Source organism: Phyllobates terribilis, unplaced genomic scaffold (genome assembly GCF_046119375.1).
Source record: "Phyllobates terribilis strain yellow unplaced genomic scaffold, ASM4611937v1 Scaffold_1__5_contigs__length_1240528914, whole genome shotgun sequence".
Taxonomy (NCBI): Eukaryota; Metazoa; Chordata; class Amphibia; order Anura; family Dendrobatidae; genus Phyllobates; species Phyllobates terribilis.
The window spans coordinates 1,220,462,423-1,220,482,784 of record NW_027362761.1 but is presented as its reverse complement, the minus strand read 5'-3'; the positions used below and the strand labels follow the sequence as shown (position 1 = coordinate 1,220,482,784).

The 20,362-nt window shown below is 48.3% G+C and overlaps 1 protein-coding gene across 1 annotated transcript in view; it reads right to left on the bottom strand.

Moving 5' to 3' along the window:
• Positions 1-1,592: 1,592 nt before the first annotated feature.
• Positions 1,593-20,362, bottom strand: part of LOC141229560 (vomeronasal type-2 receptor 26-like) — a 111,840-nt gene continuing 93,070 nt past the window's right edge. The window contains exon 3 of the mRNA XM_073667497.1: positions 1,593-2,482. Coding sequence (XP_073523598.1) covers positions 1,593-2,482 — 890 coding nt within the window. The remainder of the gene's footprint in view (positions 2,483-20,362) is intronic.

The window sequence follows — 20,362 nt, the reverse complement described above, 5'->3', positions numbered from 1 at the left end:
GTGAAAAACTAGTTGCATCATTCCCAAGAAGACTCATGGCTGTACGAGCACAAAAGGGGGCTTTTACCCAATAGTGAGCAAAGGGTCTGAATATTTATGACCACGTGATATTTCAGTTTTTCTTTTTAAATAAATTTGCAAAAATTACAACATTTCTGTTTTTTTTCAGTCAAGATGGGGTGCAGAGTGGACTTTAATGAGAAAAAAAAGAGCTTTTTAGAATTTACCAAATGGCTGCAATGAAACAAAGAGTGAAATTTAAATGGGTCTGAATACTTTCCGTACCCACTGTATATAATTTAAAAAAAGACACACATATCAATGTGTTTAGAAAAGTCCGATCTATGAAAAAATAAAATTAACCCGATCTATAAAAACTGTAAAGAGAAATAAATGTCAAAATGCCAGAATAGCAGGTTTTTGGTTGCCTCAACTACACAAAAACATGCAATAAAAAGCAATCAAAGCCTCAGACCTGCCAGAAAAGAGCACCAATAAAAATACTGGTCTCCATGCAAAAAACATCCCTCACACAGCTCCATTGAGCAAAAAAATAAAATATTACAGGTTTTGGAAAGTGGTGACTCAAGCTAAATTTTGTTTTTTTTTACAATTATTTTTCACCATTTGATTAAAATAAAATGTAAGTTTAGTATCATTGTAATTGTACTGATCTGGACATTCACATTTCCAGGTCATTTTTACTGAAAAATAAACACTTAAAAAACAAAACCTAAAAAGACAATTGTGGAAATGCGTTTTTTTTCTGCATTTTGACTTCACTTGGAATTTCTTTTCATTTTCCAGTAAACTGTAGATAAAATAATTATGCCAATGAAACGTACAAGTGCCTCAAAAGAGAAGCCCGCACATGGTTTTGTCAGCGAGAAAATAGAAACGTTACGGCTTTTGAAAGAAGAGTAGGGAAAAATGAAAGGCCAAAAATGAAAAATTTCTCTGTCCTTAGAGGGTTAAAACCATTAAGTGTAAGGACGCAAATCACACCTATAACACGATAACTCATCTCTGTTTTCATGTACATGTGATTGTGGCTCCACATCACAAGCCGAGAGTCCACAAACGACCAACAAATCCAAGAGATTTTGTCTCAGCTAGTGACATCAGAAGCTCTGCCGAATGTCACTAAGAAGATAAGGGCTCGGCAACCGGAAAGACACCAAGACTCTTCTTCCTCCATCATCACCAGAGGTATTAAAGCAAGCGATATGCTGTTATATAAGCTGATAATAACAAAACTGCTGATTCAAATCAGGGGAATTATTATGACGATATAAACCTAGAACATTACAGCCTTAATTTAATAAGTAAAAATGTGTTGATTGGTTGCCTTCAAAGCCGGAAACTATGAAGCTCTAATGATGACACAATATGTTCTCATAGGAGGAGACAAAAGCCAAAAATATATATATATATATATAATACTTTATTATGTAACCATAAGAGAATTTTTATTTTGTTGTTTTAGATTTTTTGTTACTAAGTTAAATGTTTATTTCTATTTTATTTTTATTGTTATTATTCTGTATAAATTCACATTTATAATATTCAGAATAGTAATAGTTATATTTTCTCTACATTTGTCTTCTAATATTTATCTCCTTTTTGAAAAGTATCATATAACATTTTGGGAAGAATATACAACACAATATTCCAGCACATGAGATCAATATGGTGAATATCTCCACAGCCACCATGCTCTTCCCTCTGGTGCTCAGATATGCCGGGATCATGGCAATCCAGACACTGCAGAACATCAGCATGCTGAAGGTGATGTACTTGGCCTCATTAAAGCTGTCCGGTAATGTCCTGACCATGAAAGCCAGAACAAAGCTCATAGCTGCCAGGAGCCCCAGATAACCCAACATAGAGTAGAACCAGACTTCTGAGCCTTCATTACACTGAATGATGATCCTATCAGTATAAGAAGTCATGTCCAACTCCTGATAGGGAGAGCAAACAGACATCCAAACAATGCAGATGAGAACTTGGACTGAGGAGCAGATCCCCACCACATAATTTGATGTCTTTACACCGACCCACTTCCTCCAGATGCTGCCTGGTTTGGTGGCTTTGAAGGCAATGCAGACTGTGATTGTTTTTGCAAGCACAGAAGATAGGGAAATAGAGAAGAATATCCCAAATGACGTCTGTCTCAGTAAGCAGGTGATGTCCACAGGACGACCAAGGAAGAAGAAGACACAGAGAAAACTCAGTGAGATGGAGACCAGGAGAATGAAGCTCACAGTGCGGTTATTGGCCCTCACAATTGGGTTGTCCCAGAAATGGATGAAAATTCCTAATATAAAAATGGAAACAATGAAAAATAGTAAAGATGTAAATATAAAAAGAATTACAATTTCACCCTCCTCATAGGACAGAAACTCATGGGATTTAGGGACACATTTCACTTTCTTCTCATCTGGCCACTCATCATCAGGACATCGGTCGCAGGTCTCACTGTCTGCAGGAAACAGAGAAATATATATGAAATTGTTGAGCTGTCCAATATTCCAATGTCCGTAAAAAAGAATAACATGGTTTCATATACAGTGGATATAAACAGTCTACAAACTAGTGATGAGTGACCACTAAAATGCTCGAGTGCTCGGTACTCGAATCGAGCAGGTCAGATGCTCAGATAGGTTCTACTCGAGTACCGAGTATAATGGAAGTCAGTGGGAAACTACAGCATTTTTCTGGAAGACCCTACCAGAAGGGCTGAAGAGTCCAGATAATCATTGAAATAGATGGAAACACCACTCAAATGGAATGGGGTGAGCATGGGAAAGATGCCTGGACGCATCTCTGGCTCCCAGATCTCTGCAGGGAAGAATGTTGTCAGAGTATTACTCTACTTTTACGGACTGACAATAAAACGTACAAAACTGAAAATAAAATGGATTTTACAAAAAAATGTTAGGAAACATTCTTTCCTGTATACTAGTATATAAGGCAAAATTAAGAAGAGAGAAAAAAAAAAACCTTTCCTCCGCATCCCTTAAAAGCCGGGCCATCTCTTACCATATTTCACTGTTGCCTGTGACTGCAGTATAAGACATAGTAGAGGGAGAAATAAAACAACACCCACCGGTAATCACCATTAAATGTAATTTTAAAATTTTGTTACCCTATCTGGACATATTGTCTGAGTGACATGGTCAGAAACATCCTATTTAATTTCTGTAGGTGGAATCTGAAACTCACAAAGCCTATGTGGACAATGCAAGAACTGCAAAAAATTAAAAGGAAGAGGGACTCTGATAAACCCTGTATTAGACAAAAAAGAGGACCTCATACACATTCTGTTAAAATTGTTATTTAGTGAGACTCCTAGACTCAAAGCCTATGCACTAGTGCAAGGGCTGCCAATAATTAGAAATAGGGACTGCAATACACCCTGGAAGACATGTAAAGGAGAACCTCAGAAAACCTTTTTTCCCATTTTTAAGGAGTGAGATTCCTAGACTGATAAAGCCTATGCATTAAGTGCAAGGGCTGAAAAACATATATATTTATAAGAGAATTATAGAGGCAGGTATCATACACATCCTGTAAAAATTATGAAGGAAGGCATAGCACACAATCTGGAAACGTTAAAAGTAAGGGTTGCTTGATCACCCTTTAAAACTTATGTCAGGGAAATGTATCGTCCCTGGCCACAAGCACTTGTTCACGTGTCGGTTACTAAATGGACATTCCTTGTAACGGCATTAGTCAGGGACAGAGTGATGTTATGGAACTTGTGTTGGTGTAAGGAGGGGACGGTGTGGCACCCCAGGTCTGCTCACCACAGTGGCAGCAATGTCATGTCTGAGAGCAGGTGGGAGGTTCCCTGGTTGGGGACAATTAGCATTCAGCACCTCCTGCCTCAGTCCAGGGAGGGGAGGAATCTGCCCTTTATAAACTGGATCTGGGGCGGGATTAGAGAGAGAAGTTAGAGACAAGTTCCAGACAAGGTTCCAGTGAAGTTGCAAACAGGGACAGGTCAGCAGCAGGCTGAGGAGTCCCTGTAGGCAGAGGAGGAGCACAAGGCCAGGAGGGGAGCCAGCAGAGCTCGCCCTGGCTAGAGACTTACAGAGCCAGACACTGGAGTCCGAGGCTGTGAGTGATATAAGCCCAGCAGCAGAAAACCACCATGCAGGGGACTTCAAGTCCTCTGGCCCAAGGAAGCCCGGAGGCTCAGCCACATGAGAGGGACCGCTACTGCCCTGGAGGGGTAAGAAGTACGGAAGGCCCGAGTCGCCAGTCATACGGGTGAGAACAACACGGTACACTCAGAGACATGGGCTACCACTACACTACAGCAGGATAGCCAAGAAAGAGTGAAGTCAGTAAGGTAGGCCTACAAACTTCCCGTTTCCCAGTTGCTCTCAGACTGACTAGGTCTCCTTTGTTAATCTGTATTTCGGACAGGTCCCTTAATACCACCAACAGTAAAGACCCTGAATTGCATGACAGACTCCGTGTGTTACTGCTGCTCCCACGCACCATCACCACCAACATCCCTATTACTGCCCTGAGGCTATACTTCTCCCGTGGGGAGTTATACTAACCTATGCTACACCCACAACACCAGCCTCAGTGGTCTGCCCTGCAGCGGCGGTTCACTCTGATCGCAATCCACGGGTGGCGTAGTCGGACATTCAGCATATAAACTGCCATTTGGGTTGACCGCCCTGCGTACGGACCGGATCGCCGCCACGGAGACTACAACCGCAAGCATCCACAACAGGTCCGGTTCCAGGTTTCCCCGCACACACACGGCCCAGGGGGTGCGTCAACATTTGGTGTAGTCAGCAGGATTTTGTGCCCGCCACCAACGGGTACTGCGTGCCTGAAGAAAGACTGTAAAACTTACCTTGGTGGAGTTTCCCGCCATCCACAGCTGTTTCCCGTCATCCGCAGCCTTTTTCCCTCCATCTGGCGCCATCTTTGGGACGCCGCGCGGGAAGAAGAGGGGCTTGGATGACGAAAGCGGGTGAGAACTGGAGCCCTGCCTTACGCACTAACGCTGCGCAAGGTCCTGAAAGGAGCCGAGCGGACGCTGACGTCACCATTATGCGACGCAAGGTCCTCAACCCCGACGGTTGCCTGCGGAGCCTACAGAAGAAAAGCAACGGAAGGTAGGCCACGGTTGACTAGGGGGGAAGAAGATGTCGGAAGCAGAGGGAACTGCCACTGCCAGAGCGGCCGCTGCCGCAGTAATGGCGTTCACAATGCCTTATATCCCCGGAGCTGCCTGGTTGCCAAAGTACTCAGGGAAGTCGCATACCCTGAGCGACTTTAAAGAGAGACTGTATAGCCTATTCAAAGTATACCCCCTGACGGAGGAACAAAAAAGTGAGCATACTGATAGGCCAGCTAACCGGCGTGGCCCAAAGAGAAGTAAAGTCCTGGTCAGTCAGGGACAAGGGGACCATGAAGGAGATTTTAGCCCGTCTTAAGGACACTTTTGATACCCGCACCTCAGCAGAGATCAAAATGAGATTTTATGGGTGCAAGCAGCGGGCCCAAGACAGTATAAGAGACTATGCTTCGAATTTGCAAGAGGCCCTGAGAGCCATTAAGCAGGCAGACCCTGACAGTGTGCGGAATGTAGATAAACTGCTGACTGAACAATTCATTGAGGGTCTGCTGTCCAGCGCCCACTGAACCCAGTTACGCCTAATGGCCCTGCAGAACCCTGAGCTAGACATTGTGCAGTTTAAGGATAGAGCCATCCGAGAACCCGCACCCTGTGGCGTTGTGGCCTCCAGGCGCCCTGCTATCACTTATTACCAGGAGATGGAGCCCCAGTCTATAGAACCTGCAGGAGCCAATGCACAGACTACAAATAGTACCCCATCTACAGACCTGCACCATCAGGTCCAAGAACTGACCAAAAGCATTGCCGCACTAACCAGGACTGTGCAGTTGTTACAGGTATCCGCTCCAGGAAAGACCCAGCTGGCTACCAGTCCAGAGGACGTCCCGTGGTGCCAACGGAAGAGGATCCCACAGTCCAGAGGGAAGCCAACGGACCACTACGACCAGGATGGACAACCCATCTGCTGCCGCTTTAGCCAGCCAGGACATATTGCGAGGAACTGTAATTTAAATGGGCCCAACCTTGGGCAGAGGGCCAACCCCCAGGCGTAAGATCATCAGGCCCGTCATATTGGCATGACAAGTATGTGGGGGGATGCCCGGTCTTGCCTGTGGTACTGGATGGCAATCCCATGAGTGCACTGTTGGACACCGGGTCACAGGTAACCACCATCCCCTATGTACTTTTCAAGCGGAACTGGAATGACACGGATATTACCCTCTGCTCAGATAATGACTTGAGCATGATCGCCAGCAATGGTCAGTCCGTGCAGCAGGTGGGATTCAAGGAGGTGACCATCAAAATTGGTAAAGTTGAACTGCCGGCGCAAGGACTGATTATTGTGGACATTGACCGTCGTGAAAGTCACCCTAAAATAACCTTGGGTACTAACGTTATTGAAAATTGTCTTTCAGAGATAATTGTTATATTACAGCAAGTTGCAATGAATGCCAGCTCCAGCCAGCAGCATGTCTTACAAAAAGAGATCAGAGCCCTGATGAAGCGGCAACAGGTAGAACTGTCTGGTGGCGAGATTGGCAGCGTTAGGATGAGTGACCCGTTCCCTATCGCCATGTCCCCAAAAAGTGAAATGATGAACTGGTGCCAGACTGCAATTGGGTTAAGAGGTAGAGACTACCAAGCTATGGTAGAACCCGTTTAATCAGACAGTAGGCCCACCATTTTTACAGCATGGGGGGTGGTTGATGTCCGCCATGGGAGGGTACCCGTCCGCAACCTAAATATTGGGGAAAGAGAAGTACACTTGCCCTGGTATGCCACTCTAGCCAAATTGTTCACCATTAACCAAAACTCTGAAAAAGCCGTGGAACCCTTGCCTCCATCTCCCCCAGAGGAAGGCAAGGGCTCCAAAAAACAAATGGAGGACTGGTGCCAGAAGCTGCACGTGGGCACTGACTCCACTCCCCCACACCAGAAACAGGGAGTCTACTGGGTGGTTCAGGAGTACGAAAGGGTCTTTAGCAAGCACCCACTAGACTTTGGGCAGGTAAAGGGGGTAGAACACCAAATCCCCTCTGGAGACCATCCACCCATAAAAGAGAGATACCGGCCTGTACCCCCTGCACACTATCAGAATGCCAAGGGTATGTTGCGAGAAATGAAGGAGGCTGGTTCTTGTAGAAAAGAAGGATGGCATGATGCCCTGGAGGGGTGAGAAGTACGGAAGGCCTGAGTCACCAGTCATATGCGTGAGAACAACACAGTACACTCAGAGACGTGGGCTACCACTATAGCCAAGAAAGAGTGAAGTCAGCAAGGTAGGGCTACAAACTCCCCCTGTCCAGAGGGATTTCCCAGTGGCTCTCAGACTGACCGGGCCTCCATTGTTAATCTGTATTCCGGACGGGTCCCCTAATACCACCAATAGTAAAGAACCTGAATTGCATGACAGACTCCGTGTGATTACTGCTGCTCCCACGCACCATCACCACCAACATCCCTATTACTGCCCTGAGGCTATACTTCTCCCATGGGGAGTTATACTACCCTAAGCTGCACCCACAACACCAGCCTCAGCGGTCTGCCCTGCAGCGGCGGTTCACTCTGACTGCAATCCACGGATGACGTAGTCGGACATTCAGCATATAAACTGCCATTTGGGTTGACCGCCCTGGGCACGGACCGGATCGCCGCCACGGAGAGTACAGCTCCCAGCATCCTCAACAGGTCCGGTCCCGGGTTTCCCCACACACACACGGCCCAGGGGGTGCGTCAACGGCACACCAGGAAACATAATGGCAACTGGGGACCAAATACTGAGGGACAGCCGCTGTCATGAGGTTGCAGAAAGCCTCATTGTCAACAAGCCTAAATTGCAACGTTTCCAGGGAAAGCAGTCTAGAAATGTGGCCATTTAGTGTTTAGGCCTGTAGTTTGGGTGACTGGTCATTTGCGTTTGCATTCTAAGGCCTGGAGTAGAAACAGCTAAACGTTGCCCTGGGACAAGAAATAAAACAAGGTTGCTTCCAATTGTGCAATGACCATTGTGACGAGCCCCTTGGGGCCGTGGGGTACTCAGTAGCTGGGCCGGTCCGTTCTATTTGGGCTAGTCATGGCTGCAATGACCCGGTCCGTGGCCCAGGGTGGTTAATAAATGGGAAGTCAAATGGGGAATAAAGAAAAGGGGAAAAAAGTTTTGTGACGCCACCTGTGGTATGCGGCTATAGGTGGCCACCGCTGGTGTTCAGATCCATTGGGGCTACTGGTGATGCAGCAAAGATGGTTCATCTCTCCACGGGGTGAGCTAAGCTCCATGGCAGTTAAATAGGGCTTGATGAGGTAGATGTTGTTGGTGTAGTGCAAGGCAGGCAATGAAGTGAAGGACATAGCGGGGTGCAGTCTTCAAATATTTACTCACAGTTATCAAGATGCTCCAGGTTACATCTTCCCTGGTTGTCCTGTGTCCTCCAGGGAAGTGATCCAGCCAACTCTCAGATAACTTGGGTGCACTTGAACGGGACCCCTTTCTTATGTACCTTCCCAGGTCGTCTCTCTCTCTCTGCGCTGGCTCTCTCTCCTGCCGTGCACTTCACAGCCTGTGGCCCCGGGCCTTATTGGCAAAGTCCGGTCTGTCACCTTTGCACTATATGGTCATCTTTTCAACGAATGTGTGTGGTTGTTGGTTACGGCACTTGAAGATACCACAACCTCCGGTTTGCTAGCTGAGTCTTGTAGTCCTCCACTAGTCTGGGGCTGGTCCCTTACTGCGGCCTGATCCCTCCACGATCAGCGTGAACTCTGGCGCATGGGTGGCATCCCGCACTCACCATGCCCCGAGGATCCCTTCTATCTCTGGAGCCTTCCTCACTGCCCCGGTCTTCTCTCCTCACACTCCTAATGGGCCTCTCTAACTGGGCCCCTCTTCCCCACGGTCCTCACTGACTGAACTCCTTCTCCTGTGACCCTGGACCTAGGACTGGCTCTTTCTAGATGTTTCTACCCTTGTTTCATACTCTTCCTTTACTGCTCCCCTAAACTACTTCCTCCACCCACCACCTCTACTTAGTTCCACCCTCCAAACAGGGACCAGGCCTGTGCTCTCCCTTAGGAACTATCTGGACCTTCCCTTATGAAGTGGTGTAGTGTTGGATGTGAGTGTTTGGGTTCGGGTAGTGCTCCCTCCTTACCTGAGAGTGGGGTACCACACCTCTGGCTGAGATGCAGTACCGATGTGGCAACTGGACCCGCAGGGGTGCCACAATTGCATGGCATGGGGCATCAGCGCCTGCGTCCTGGACACAGGATTGTCAAGCACATAGCACAGGGTAAGAGTCAGTGGTGTCATCCGCAGACACTGATTGTGGACCCAGGTGGTCGTCCCTAAACGGATGCTTTGATGACAAGTGTCTGAGCATGCTGGTGGTGGTCAAATTTGTGGTGGTCTGACCCCAGCTGATCTTGGTACAGCACAGGTTGCAAATAACCGTTCTTTTATCATCTGCACTTTCTTTAAAATACAGCCAGACTGGGGAACACCTAAACCTTGGCCTGCGAACTTGCTGGTTTTGGGTACTCTGGGAACAGTTGCTTGCCTTCTCCCTCTGACCACCCCATTGCCTCTTCCTGCCTGATTTAGTGCGGTGGATCCCACCCCTCTGTTCTGCTGTCCTTTCATTGCATGGCACTTTTACCAGGTAGGGTCAGTGACATCATTCTCCAGTACTGTGTCTTCCACTTCGTGATTCTGACTTGTTGACTTCACAACATCACTTGTTGGCAAATGTTTCATCATCATCTACCTCTTGAGGCTCTAATTGCTGTTCCCCACTGTTGTCTACTTCTTCTTCTGTGGCTGCTCAAATATTTCTGTATCATTACACATGATCTCCTCATATCCCTCTTGAAACATGCAGGGCGAAAGGCTAGAATCAATAAATGGAAATGTAAAGAGCTCCTCGGAGTGTCCGAGTATTGGATCATTTGTCTTCTGGGACTTACCATGGAGGGAGAAAGGAGGATCAGGTTGAGGATTATGTGGTCCAGGCTCTCGGCTCGTGAGACTTGAAAATGTGGAAGATGAGTGGTGTTGGGTAACATACTGTAGATCCGGCATCTCTGCCTCCTGCTGGTCAGAGACTCTGTTCCCCTCACCGCCACGGCCCTGGTCGGCGTCTTCCTGCTCCCTTCCTGCAGCTTCTGTGGCGTGCACTGTGCACAGCTTCCCGGGCACTCTGCTTAGGGCACGTGCTCCCTCCCTCTTAAAGGGGCCGCGCGCCGTCCTAAAAACTCCCATGCCAATAGCCGGAGGACTTCCCCTATTTAAAGCACCTCCTCCAATAGGGAGGTGCCTGTGCAAGGTTGTTGTTCCGTGTGCTAACACTTGCTTCAGCCCTCTGGTCCCGCTGCCTCTCAGTCCTGCTCGCCAGTCTGTCTACAGTCGAGCCCGCCAGTCTGTCTTTAGTTCTATCCGCCAGTCTATCTTTAGTTCTGCCCGCCAGTCTGCCAGTTACCTGCTGTGCCCACCAGCCTGTCTACCTGGAGCACCTGCCAGTTAACTTCCGGGCTCGCCAGCCCGTCAACCCGGAGCATCTGCCAAGTAACCTGTCGTGCCCATCTTTTTGCCTACCAGGAGCACCTGTCGGGCTATTACCCGTACCAGTCTGGTTATCTACCCAGACCACCCGCCAGCCTGCCTGCTGTGCTCATCCACTGTACCGGTCAGTTCCTGCCATCTGACCCATGGGAGTCACCTGCTCTCACACAAGGTCGGTACCAGAGTGGCACCTGGTCCACCTGCCCGGTTCCTCCCTTGTTCACGGAGTCGACTAAGCCGCCGTGTGACCTTGGTCAGGCCGAATAGACACTTAGTCACTCTCCTCTGGTCCCTCCCTGCACCGAAGCACAGAGGTTCCACCACCCGGACCCATAACAGTTTGCACAGGCCATGGAACCCGGTTGCTCCCAGACTCCTTTGCTCTCTGACCTGTACCAGTAGGCCTCATGTCAGAGATCCCAACAGGAGACTGTTCTGACCTATCTGCAGAATGTCAACTCCCGCAGGGACACGCTGTCCACCCCGTCTGTTTCCGTCTCTAGCCGAGTGGCACCCGCTCTGGTGGCACCTCAACCTACTGGCGCTATGGCACCAGGCTCTGGACCCCTGCTCTCTTAGCCTCCACATTTTGGTGGTGACCCGGTCTTATGTCGGGGCTTCTAAAATCAGTTCACACTACACTTTGAACTCCTGGCACAACAGTTCCCCTCCGACAGGGCCAAGGTGGCGTTCATCATGTCCAACCTCAATGGGGAGGCATTGGCATAGCTAAACCCTCTGTGGGAAAGAGGGGATCCCCTGGTGTTCGATCTTCCGGCTTTCCTCGTTGCCTTCCGGAAGGTCTTCGATGAGCCCGGACGAAAATATTCTACTGCCTTCTCACTTCTCTGTTTCCACCAAGGGAGCCTCTCCATGAGCCAGTGTGCCATACATTTCTGAACTCTCGCATCTGAGCTTGCCTGGAACAATGAGGCCCTCGTGTCCACATTCTGGGAGGGTCCTTCAGGTCGGATCAAGGATGAGCTAGCCGGTAGTGACATCCCTACCACCCTGGATGACCTGATGTCATTAGCTACCCGGATTGACATCCTTTTTCAGGAACGTTCCAAGGAGACTACCCGGGAGAGAAGATTTCCGCGTCTCACTCCTGTATTCCAAAAGCCTGCCTCTCAACTCCAGTGTCTAGGACCGCTCTAAGAAGTCGTCCTAGGCAAGAGTGAATCCTCTTTGTCCTTGACCTTGTCTGTTTCTATTTCCAGTGGTGAGACCCGCTTCTTCGAGACAGTAAATCTGGATTCCGAAGCCGCTGGGAATCTCATTCAACAGGCTGTTGTGGAGCGGTATTAGATTTCTCCTGTATGTCTGGCTGAACCATTGGCGGTTGCCTCTATAGATGGGAGGCTTCTTCCAGAGACCATCTTGCTAGTCACAGAGCCTTTAACCCTTCAAGTGGGAATGCTGCACTCGGAGAAGATCTCCTTTCATGTGCTGTCCAGTCTCTCACTCCCTCTTGCTTGGTCTACCCTGGTTACAGAGACATGAACCAGTCCTAAATTGGAGGTCTGGTGAAGTGCTCCGTTGGGGGCAGGAATGCCATGGGTCCTTCCTGGTTCTGGTTCGTCCAGCTCGACCTCTGTCTACTCCGGCTAATCTACCTAATCTACCTGGTCCTATGTGGACGTCTTCGGCAAAAAGGAGTCAGAGACACTTCCACCTCATACGCCGTATGATTGCCCCATCGACCTGTTTCCTGGTGCTTCTCCTCCCCACAGGTGTATCTACCTCTTGTCGCTGGCTGAGACCCGGCCATGTCTGAGTACATAGAAGAGAATCTTGCTAGGGGATTCATCCAGATATTTACCTCCCTGGCTGGAGCAGGATTCTTCTTTGTTAAGAAGAAAGACGGCTCATTATGTCCCTGTATCGATTACAGGGGTCTTAACCAAATTACCATCAAGAATAAGTACCCCCTGCCTCTCATCTCAGAGCAGTTCGATGGCCTTAAAGATGCAAAGATCTTCACCAAGCTTGATCTTCGTGGGGCGTACAATTTGGTCCGGATCCGCCAGGGAGACGAGTGGAAGATGGCATTCAACACCCGGGACGGTCACTTTGAATATCGTGTGATGCCCTTTGGTCTCTGAAATGTCCCAGCCATCTTCCAGGAGCTGGTTAACAACATCTTCTGTGATCTCCTGTATTCTTGCGTGGTGGTGTACCTGGACGATATCTTGGTCTTCTCTCTGGACCTGCTCACACACCGGAGGGATGTTCGTCAGGTTCTGCTAAGGCTCCGGCAGAATCGCCTATATGCAAAATTTGAGAAATTCCTCTTCGAGCAGACCTTCCTTCTGTTCCTGGGCTATATTATCTCCGAGACTCGTCTGTGGATGGATCCCGAGAAGGTTTCTGCCATCTTAAAGTTGCCCCGACTGGAGGGGATGAAGGCGATTCAGCGATTCCTGGGCTTCGCAACTTATTACCGCCTCTTCATCCCACATTTCTCCTCCCGGACTGCTCCCATCTCCGCGACAACCCATAATTGAGCTCTCCCAGGGAATGGACTTCCAAACCGGAGGAGGCCTTTGTTTCCCTAAAACAAGCTTTCTCCTCTGCCCATGTGCTGCACCATCCGGATTGCAACAAGCAGTTCTTCCTGGAGGTTAATGCATCCTCCTCCGGAGCTATGTGTTTTCTATGTGCTTCAAACACATTGAAGCACATAGAAAACACATAGAAAACACTTCAAATGTGTCAAAAAGCTGACAAACTGCTCAGAAGACACAACTAACACATGGAAAAGTGACAAGTACATATAGTCTTGCGAAAAGAAAAGAGGTGGAGGAGTAAAAGGAGGGGGAGACACAGATATAGGCATGTCATGCCCTTCTAAATCAAGAAAGGCTGGAGTAAAAATCTAAAATCAGCCTACCAACACCCAGAAGTCGTGACAAGAGAATTAAAAAAGAAATATCTTTAGGTAGAATGGCAGTTCCATTCAGAACACTTTCCTTACAAAAAGTAGTGGTATCCCCGTTGTGAGTTGTGCCAAAAACAGAACCCAATACATTCGGACTAATCCACCATTTGTCATATCCAAGGGGCAGATCCGTAAATGACAACATCGATGCAGAACCAAGTACAGTAGTATATACTGTACATCCTTTGACAAGGCAATCAGGCGGATCAAGAAGTTGGGAAGGGTCACCCTAATGGCCAAAACAGACATTGATGCGGCGTTCTGGTTACTTACTACCTGTGCCTCCGAATAGTGTCCACCTATTGGGCTGCTTCTGGGAAGGAGCATACTATATAGATCGCTGTTTGCCCATGGGGTGCTCCAGATCCTGCTCACTATTTGAGGCGTTTAGATGCTTCCTCGAATGGGTTGTAATGGACGTTTCTAAGGGGGCACATATTATCCATTACCTTGACAACTTCTTTTGCCTGGACCCAAAAGATTTGCCACAGTGTGAATACACGCGGTAGTCCTCCTGTGAGAAGGAGAGAGCTGGAGGGAGAGCCGACACCACAGAGCCGAGGGGTAAGATGGAGAACGGAAGAAGGAAAGAGGGCGAGGGAGGTTAGGGAGTACAGTGGAAGGCTGACCTGAGCTCCCCCATGTTCCTGCTGGGCGGGGAACAGCCCTGGGAAGAAAAGCCGCTTGCGCATCCCTTTGAGGTTACGGGCGCGAGCGGACAGAGGGACTACGCTGGAGTGCCGACACAGCCAGTCCATTCCTGCCCGTGCGACCTCCGTGTCGCAGGGTTTGTACCAGAACCGCGGTGGACCATGATGACCAGCCCCCCTCTCCCAGTACTGGTGCCTGTCCGCTGGTGGGTCGAGCCCCCCCACGGGGGGGGGGGGACATCTGCAGAAGAAAGACCATCTTCCAGACAAACTTCAACATCACAACTTCAACATCACAAATTCTCCAGTCCTCAGAGGTGTCACCCCAATCGCACTTGCTTCCTCACAGCTCCCAAGTCTTCAGCTGCCTGTCTGAGTATGGGGTAACACAGATGGTTGAGTCTGTACAGCTGTTTACTCATACTATAGCCTGGAAAATGGAGATCTGCTCCAGAGCTTTTGTTAATCCAGACGAGGAAATGATCTGCACTGATGCCCAGAATCTTTATGAGTCGGATCCAGGACCAGATGAAGAAGGTTCTGAGCATAATGTAGACCCTCGTTCCCAAACTGTAACTCCTGTTGGTGGAGACAACGATGAAGACGATGATGAGACTCAAATACCTGATTGGAGCGACAACTTGACTTTTTGGTCAGGGCAGGAAGAGGTTGGCTCTGAGAACGACGGGTGTGAGAACACACAGGGTGATGATGACGAGGTTGGAGATCCCACTTACTGTCAACCCACAGTCAGCCAGTCGATGAAGTCAGCAGAGGAGGTGGAGGAGGATGTGAATAGCCCAGGGGATGGGGATGACTCGGTACCCGGGCCTTTGCCTGGCCTTTGGGATGTCACGGTAGTCGGCTCCTGGGCCCGTACCCTGAGGTCACTCTTTAAAAGGGTGGATAATTGTTAATTTTATAAGAGTTCATGACGCCACCTGTGGTGTCTGTTGAGAAGCACCAGCGCTACAGTAGTCCACTGAGGCTTGTGATAAGGCAGCTCGATGGTATAGAGCCCCACAGGTGGAGCTAGGCGTCAGAATAGCGTATGCAGGGGGAATGCAGGACAGGCGAGACCCAGCTGGGTCAGAGCAAGAACGGGAATGGACACGGTAGTCACTTCAGTACCTTTTACTGGTGGAAATTCAGGCACATCCCGGAGCACTGTAGGGTGAAGGGTGCATATCAAGATCCTCCCCAATGAGCGGGTGTAGGGCCTCCTGTTTCTTGCCTCTGCGTTGTAAGTTTCTGACCAGCCTGGAGCTAGGCCTAACTTTGTCTCTGTCCTGCACTGGCTGACCTTGTGGTAGGGCCTTGTCTTGGAGTTCACGCTCCCAGTATGTGGGGCCTAAGCATATCCTGGCTCTGTTACGTATCAGCACCTTAGCGATCCTGGGGCTTGCAGTTCTCCAGGGATTCCGGTTATTTATTACTGGGTCATAGAGATCCCGGTAAGCTCAGATCCGGTGTCCGGTAAATGCTTGGGGGTGAGCTGGTTAAGCTCCTCTGCTCCCTAAGAACTAACTCTCCACTCGCCTTCGGCCTACTCGGGCCCTCACTAGGCTATACACACTAACGGCAGCTTGCCGCGCTTCACCGATCTTATGGCGCCGGCACACCTTAAGCTCTAACTGGGCTCCCTGAATCTAGCTAACAGGAGCCTCGTGCTCCACTGCTGAACTATTAACTGAGTTCTCTAGACTAGACTGAGCTCCACTGCAGCCTGACCTCACTTAGACTTCTCTACTGCAGGAACTCTTCAGAGGAACTGAACTGCCTAGCTCCACCTTCCCTATTTATATCCCTAATGGGCTCCCTCTGCTGGTCTGAGGTAGAAGGTGGAGATGTGCGAATGTTTATGGGGCCCTCTTGTGGAGGATTCCATCAATGCACTCTTCTAGGATCTGTGATACCAAGTGCAGCTGTGCGTCACAGATGCTATTGACGACGAGGTTAGGTTGCGCCTTCCTGGACAGAGATGGTGTACTGGAAGCACGTCAACAACTGCATACTCAACCACAACTCTGCCTCTGACCACAAGTCGTAGTGGCTCTTCAGGTCGCATGGGCTCTAAGCCTTGCATAGCCTGGGTATTTTTTTCCGATCGATAAGGATGACCCAATTCGTGTTATCTGTAACATTTGTCACCAAAAGCTAAGTAGAGGCCAAAAAATCCATAGTTTGAGTACTTCATGCATGAACTGTCACATGGATATGAAGCATAAGTTGCAGTGGGAAGCTCACTGTGCTACAATGCGGCCTAGCGGGCTGGGCCAACCACCGTCTGCCCCATCTTGTGCATCCGCAGCCTCTTCATCCTCTGTGACGCTACCAACACAACAAGGACTTAGTCCTCCAGGATGCGCAAGACACATGAGTGCCTTCTTGCTGCATTACCTGCAACATGACCCTCGGATTGTCAGAATTCGAAGTAATACCGACTACTGGGTTGCCACACTCTTTGATCGCCGGTACAAAATTAAATTTTCCGAAATAATTCCTACCATAGAAAGGGATTCACGTATGCAGGAGTATCAGCAGAGGCTGCTGCAGAATCTTACATGTGCTTTTCCACAAAACACCAGTGGTGCACGTAGTGAATATCACAGTTCTAACTTGCAAACCGTGGGACTGTCGAGTCTTCATCACTCAAACCGTAACAGTAACACAGTATCTGCTGGTAACAGCAATTTTGTGGAATCGTTTAACCACTTCTTTAGACAAACCTTTGCAAGGCCACAGGAGACGAGAAGTCTGACACATAGTCAATGCCTAGAGAGGATGGTACAGGAGCATCTCCAAGTGAACATCGAAACTGAGTCACTGGACCCTTGCTCATTTTGGGCTTCCAATCTGGTAAAATGGTCGGAGCTCTCCACTCATGCCTTGGAGATCTTGTCATGCCCTGCAGCCAGCGTTCTCTCTGAACGTGTGTTCGGCGCTGCTGGTGGTGTGCTGACAGATAAGCGCAAGCGGCTGTCCACTGAGAATGTAGAAAGACTCAGGATCATAAAGATGAACAAATCATGGATCCGCAAGGACTTTTCTACCCCTGTGTCATCCCGGGGAGACTAAAAGCTTGAGAATTTGGTAAAATCACCTCACCCACCGTTTTAAGCAACTGTGGGGCAATTGATGCCACTTAAGTGGTGTCTGTGCCACAATTTTTGGAAAAAATGGAGACTCTTTTTGGAGTCCCCTTGCTGTGTTTTATGTGACGTTGGCATCGTCAATCCCAGGTGGGTTGGGTGCCCCCCCCCCTTTTAACTGTAAGAAACTACATACACTAAGTCTTGGGGTAACCCAGATGGTTGAGTCTGAAGAGCTGTTTACTCAGAGGTCTGCTCCAAAGCTTCAGTGTCTGCTAGTCAGAATTTTTAACTGCATTCAGCCTAGGCAATACTTTGGGCGTAGTAGCCCAGCTGCAAAGCAAGCTGCACCGCCTGTGTATCCAATAAGAATTTTTAAATGCATCTAGCCTAGGCAGACTGTGGGGACCCCCAACCAAACCCAGACGCTCAGACCCCCTACCGCCCCCTTTCCTTGACCATACAATAATGTAACTCTTACAACTGGATGGGTGAGGATCGGTCACAGCTTTATTAACTCTTTATACTCATTTCATTAGAAAGGCATTTTATTTCTAAAATAACTCAGCTTATTGCTGCATGCCCTGGGTCTCCACACCGGCAAGTTGGCCAACAAGTTTAACTCTCCAACATGTCCTTTCTATTTCCAGGCCACGGAGGAACCTGTGTACTCGTGTGCAGGACTCTGACCCCCATCCATCACTCTTAATGCTTCTTCCACTCCATCCTGGAGTCCTGACAGGAATATGTCCAGTCCAATATCCATTAAGTGAACACCGTCGGGCCGTATTAGGCCTGCTTTATCTCCTTCCAGTTGTCGGTGTTGTATCACTACACCGTCTCTGTCTCTTCTAAATTTTGCCATCCGAATATTTATTACCCGGCTTGTCCATTCGATGGCCGTGATGTCTCGCGCACCTTGCCATACTGCTATCGGCACAATCTCTGGCCATACTATAGTTAGTTTTGTGAAAAAGTCTCTGAAGCGCTCAGTGTCTAGTTTCATTATTGCCATTAGTTATGCGCTCTTGTGATGACCTAGGTCATTTCCCCCGGCCTGTATAACTAAGATGACCAGACCTCTTGCCTCTCTCCCTACCTTGATTACCTCCATTAGTACCTGTGGCCATAGCAGGCCTCTAATACCTCTCCAGTTGAAATATGTGTTATGAAACTCTAATTTCCTCCGGCCTGGGTGGACTTTCGCCCTTTTTTCTGCCCAATATATATACGAGTGGCCTATCACCGACACTGTTGGCTTAGCGTCACCTGTAAAAGAAACAAACCACGTTAGGATAACAAGTCCGGTCTTATGTATCTCACCAAACACGTGCATCGCCATCTCCCTATCCTCTGATCTTCCGTTTCTGACAGTCCTGCTCTTGCTGCTTCTGTGGCTGCGCCTATGCGGAATGAGTGTGTCCCATAATCTTTGGGGTGGTTACCTGCCGATGTTATGCATTTATTAAATATAGCTTGGAACTGGTATCTTGATAATGGCGTTCCATCAATGTGCGATAGGAAGAAATTACTTTGTGATCTGATAGTTATATATGTTTTTACTATTGTTACCCGACTCAGTGTACCGTTTGTGGGTTGCAGAAGTACCCAAGTGCCCCTGCCCTCTGGAACCATTTTCGATTGGCGTATGCGTAGACGTATTGCATTATTGACTATAACTACGTCCTGGTGTAATAAGCCTCCACTGGTGTTAATTTTGGATTGAGGGACTAATTCGCTTATGCATAGTGCCCTGAAGAAGGCGATCGCAAATGCAGTAGACAGTAGTGTTGCTTCAAATTGTGAGTGTCATGTTAATAGTGTTAGGGATATGATGTGAGAAATCAGTTTTAGTGACAAGGGACGGGACGTCTACACTCCTGACTTGGCTGACCCCTTTTCCACCCTTTTATGGATTGTCTGATGATGAATCTCTTTGTCACATCTCCCCAATTCAGTAGTTGGAAGTGAAATGCTACTCCGGTCAGACACCGCTGCGCTGACGCCGCTGATATGCCCCTCATCATTAGCTGGTGGAGAAATTCTATGGTGACTTGTAATTGTTATGATCTGCTACAAGCACTAAGGAAAGACAGGAGATCTGTCCCTATAATAGAACTAAGCTAGATCCCTATGATGTAACGGGAAACCTGATCCTGCGATCAGACCCGCTAAAGCAGTAAAAAGACAAACAAACAACATAGAACATAGAGGTCCAAAGACCTAGCTAAACTGACTGAGAAAGGTAACAAAGCACCTGGCTAGCTTAAGAGTAGAAATTACAATGAAGTCCAGCATGGCCAGAAGGGTGGAGCAGGATTAAATATGCAAAAAAGGTCATGTGACCAGCAAAATAGAAAAAACCTAACAGGAGAGTTCTAACAGTACCCCCTCTTCTATGAGGATCCTCCGGATCCCCTAGGCCCAGGCTTATCAGGAAACCTCTTGTGAAATGCTCTGACAAGTCTGGAAGCAGAAACATCATTCGCCCTCACCCATGAGTTATCCTCGGGACCAAAACCCTTCCAAGCGACGAGATACTGCAAACTCCCTCTATACTGTCTAGAATTAAGGATGCGGGAAATTTCATATTCCACATCCTCCACCACCGGAGGAACAGTGGCAGTGGCATCTCTTTCTGATACATCAGCTTTTTCAATAGAGAAACATGAAACACCGGATTAATCTTCCAGGAGGTGGGAACCTCCAACCTAACAGCAGATTGGTTAACTACCTGAAGCACCTTAAAGGGCCCTACAAACTTGGGACCCAATTTTTTAGAAGGAATCCTCAACCACAGATTCTAAGAGGACAACCAAACCATGTCACCAACCATAAACAAAACCTCTTGACGTTTCCTGTCAAAGTACCTCTTAGATTTTTTGTTAGCCTCCTGAAGATTACCACGCACATCCATCCAAACTCTCTCCAAATCACCGGAAAAACTCTCCTCCTCAGGCACAGCCGATACCAATTTGGAGAATGACCCAAAAGACGGATGTCTCCCAGAACAAAAAA